We start from the raw sequence: 1,631 nt of genomic DNA, 5'->3' as shown, positions 1-1,631 counted from the left end.
AATATGAATGGGATTTTGTTGACTTTTATAGTTTCTTAATTTGAGTACCTCTTCCGTTACTGCAGTGAAGTGCTCTTTCTTTTATAAATAGTAAGTTTTTACCTTCTTCTTTGAAACTATCATGCTTCATTGGGCTCTTCTTTTCAGCCATTCCTTCTATCCTTTCAAAAACCTTTGAACCTTCCTGGGACACCTCCCATCTCTCTCTTTCCTGGAAGTGAAGCCTTGTGAAGAATGCAGTCTCTTGTCCTGTTTTCTTTCCAAAGCTCTACATTTCAACTCTGCAGTAGCCCTTGCTATGATCTTTCAAACTCCATAAATATCTTTAGCATTTCCTTACTTAGAGTAGTATCTTCTCTTTCTGGCTGTGAATCCTAGTTGATTTCTCTGTGCCACCTCCATTAGGACAAAGCCACATTCTCTTCTCTTTTATACATATCCTTCCTGACTCTAATAGGCTCCAGAGCTGGCTTGGCTGATCTTGAAAGTGTATTTCTACATTATTAACTGAAAAGCACTTCATTTGGGGCATTTTTTCATTATAACTTTTCTTCTTCATTCACTACTATTTCTTTTATGGTTCTTCTATTTTCCTGGAGAATTACTTTCACAGAATAAATTAGCCTCAGGGTAGTACTTAACTTAGAATGGAAAATTTATAGTCATCCTTTAAGTTTAGCCACAAAGTCAGGTTTCTAACATTCACTTATGGTATCAACTTGCTGGTATTGATTTCATTTCTGTTTTTTGTTTCTTATATGTGTCTACATTTTTTTCAGCTACCTACTGAATCACTCTTCTATCGTGCTGTTCTTCAGGATATTATTAAAGATTGTTATGGCATCACCAAATGGTATGAGGATTTTATTTTGATAAGAATAACTATGTTATATAAGTGAAGTGACTTTTAGTCTTCAAGTGAATTTATGCACGGTCACTTATTTGTACAAGAAGCTTTGAATTTTAGCATAATGTTAGTAAGTATCAAAGAAGAACACAGCAACTGTATTTTAGGTTAATCGTCATTAATGTGAGGGCTCTAATGATCTCTTCTTGTCATGAAAGATTGAAGTAATGATTAAGTAATGTATATATAAAATGTACTTTAGAATTTTTGAAGTATTGAAATCATTGTATATAAGTAATTCAGTAAATATGTTATCGTATGAGTAAGAATTATGTTTAGAGTGTTTCATTACCAGTACAGCATAAACACTTAACTAATGAGAAAAGATATTGATCATAAACAACCATTATGGCCATTTAGGTCTCTACTGGTAGTATAGTAGCCCTGCATATGTTTTGTTTCATTTTTGTTTTCCCCAAATAATGGACTGCTTATACGGAAAGACAAGGGGTGGGAGAGTTTTTCCGTAATATTGGTTCAACAACTGCTGTACTCAAGTATGCATTTGCAATTCTGGCAAGTTTCATGAATATCCGCTTGCTACTTACAGTTTTAGAATTCTGATAGCCATTCGGTTTAATAGGATTATTCTTTAAATTAAAATAGGACAATTTTAAGCTTCTCAGAAAATGGTCCATACTCATTAGCAGAGATCGAAGGGATTTTTTTATTGGATTGGGTACTATTTGTCTGTAAGAAAAAATGTCTTTTTTTTATTACTGAT

General features: G+C 33.2%; 1 protein-coding gene across 1 annotated transcript in view; it reads left to right on the top strand.

Annotated features, from left to right (window-relative positions):
* Positions 1-1,631, top strand: part of METTL25 (methyltransferase like 25) — a 124,989-nt gene that overhangs the window by 83,404 nt on the left and 39,954 nt on the right. Inside the window, exon 7 of the mRNA XM_008574411.1 lies at positions 780-853. Within this exon, the coding sequence (XP_008572633.1) occupies positions 780-853 (74 nt within the window). The remainder of the gene's footprint in view (positions 1-779; positions 854-1,631) is intronic.

Source organism: Galeopterus variegatus, unplaced genomic scaffold (assembly GCF_000696425.1).
Source record: "Galeopterus variegatus unplaced genomic scaffold, G_variegatus-3.0.2 Scaffold1041, whole genome shotgun sequence".
In the NCBI taxonomy this organism is placed as follows: domain Eukaryota; kingdom Metazoa; phylum Chordata; class Mammalia; order Dermoptera; family Cynocephalidae; genus Galeopterus; species Galeopterus variegatus.
The sequence above is the reverse complement of the archived record's forward strand: the minus strand, read 5'-3'. Positions and strand labels throughout refer to the sequence as shown.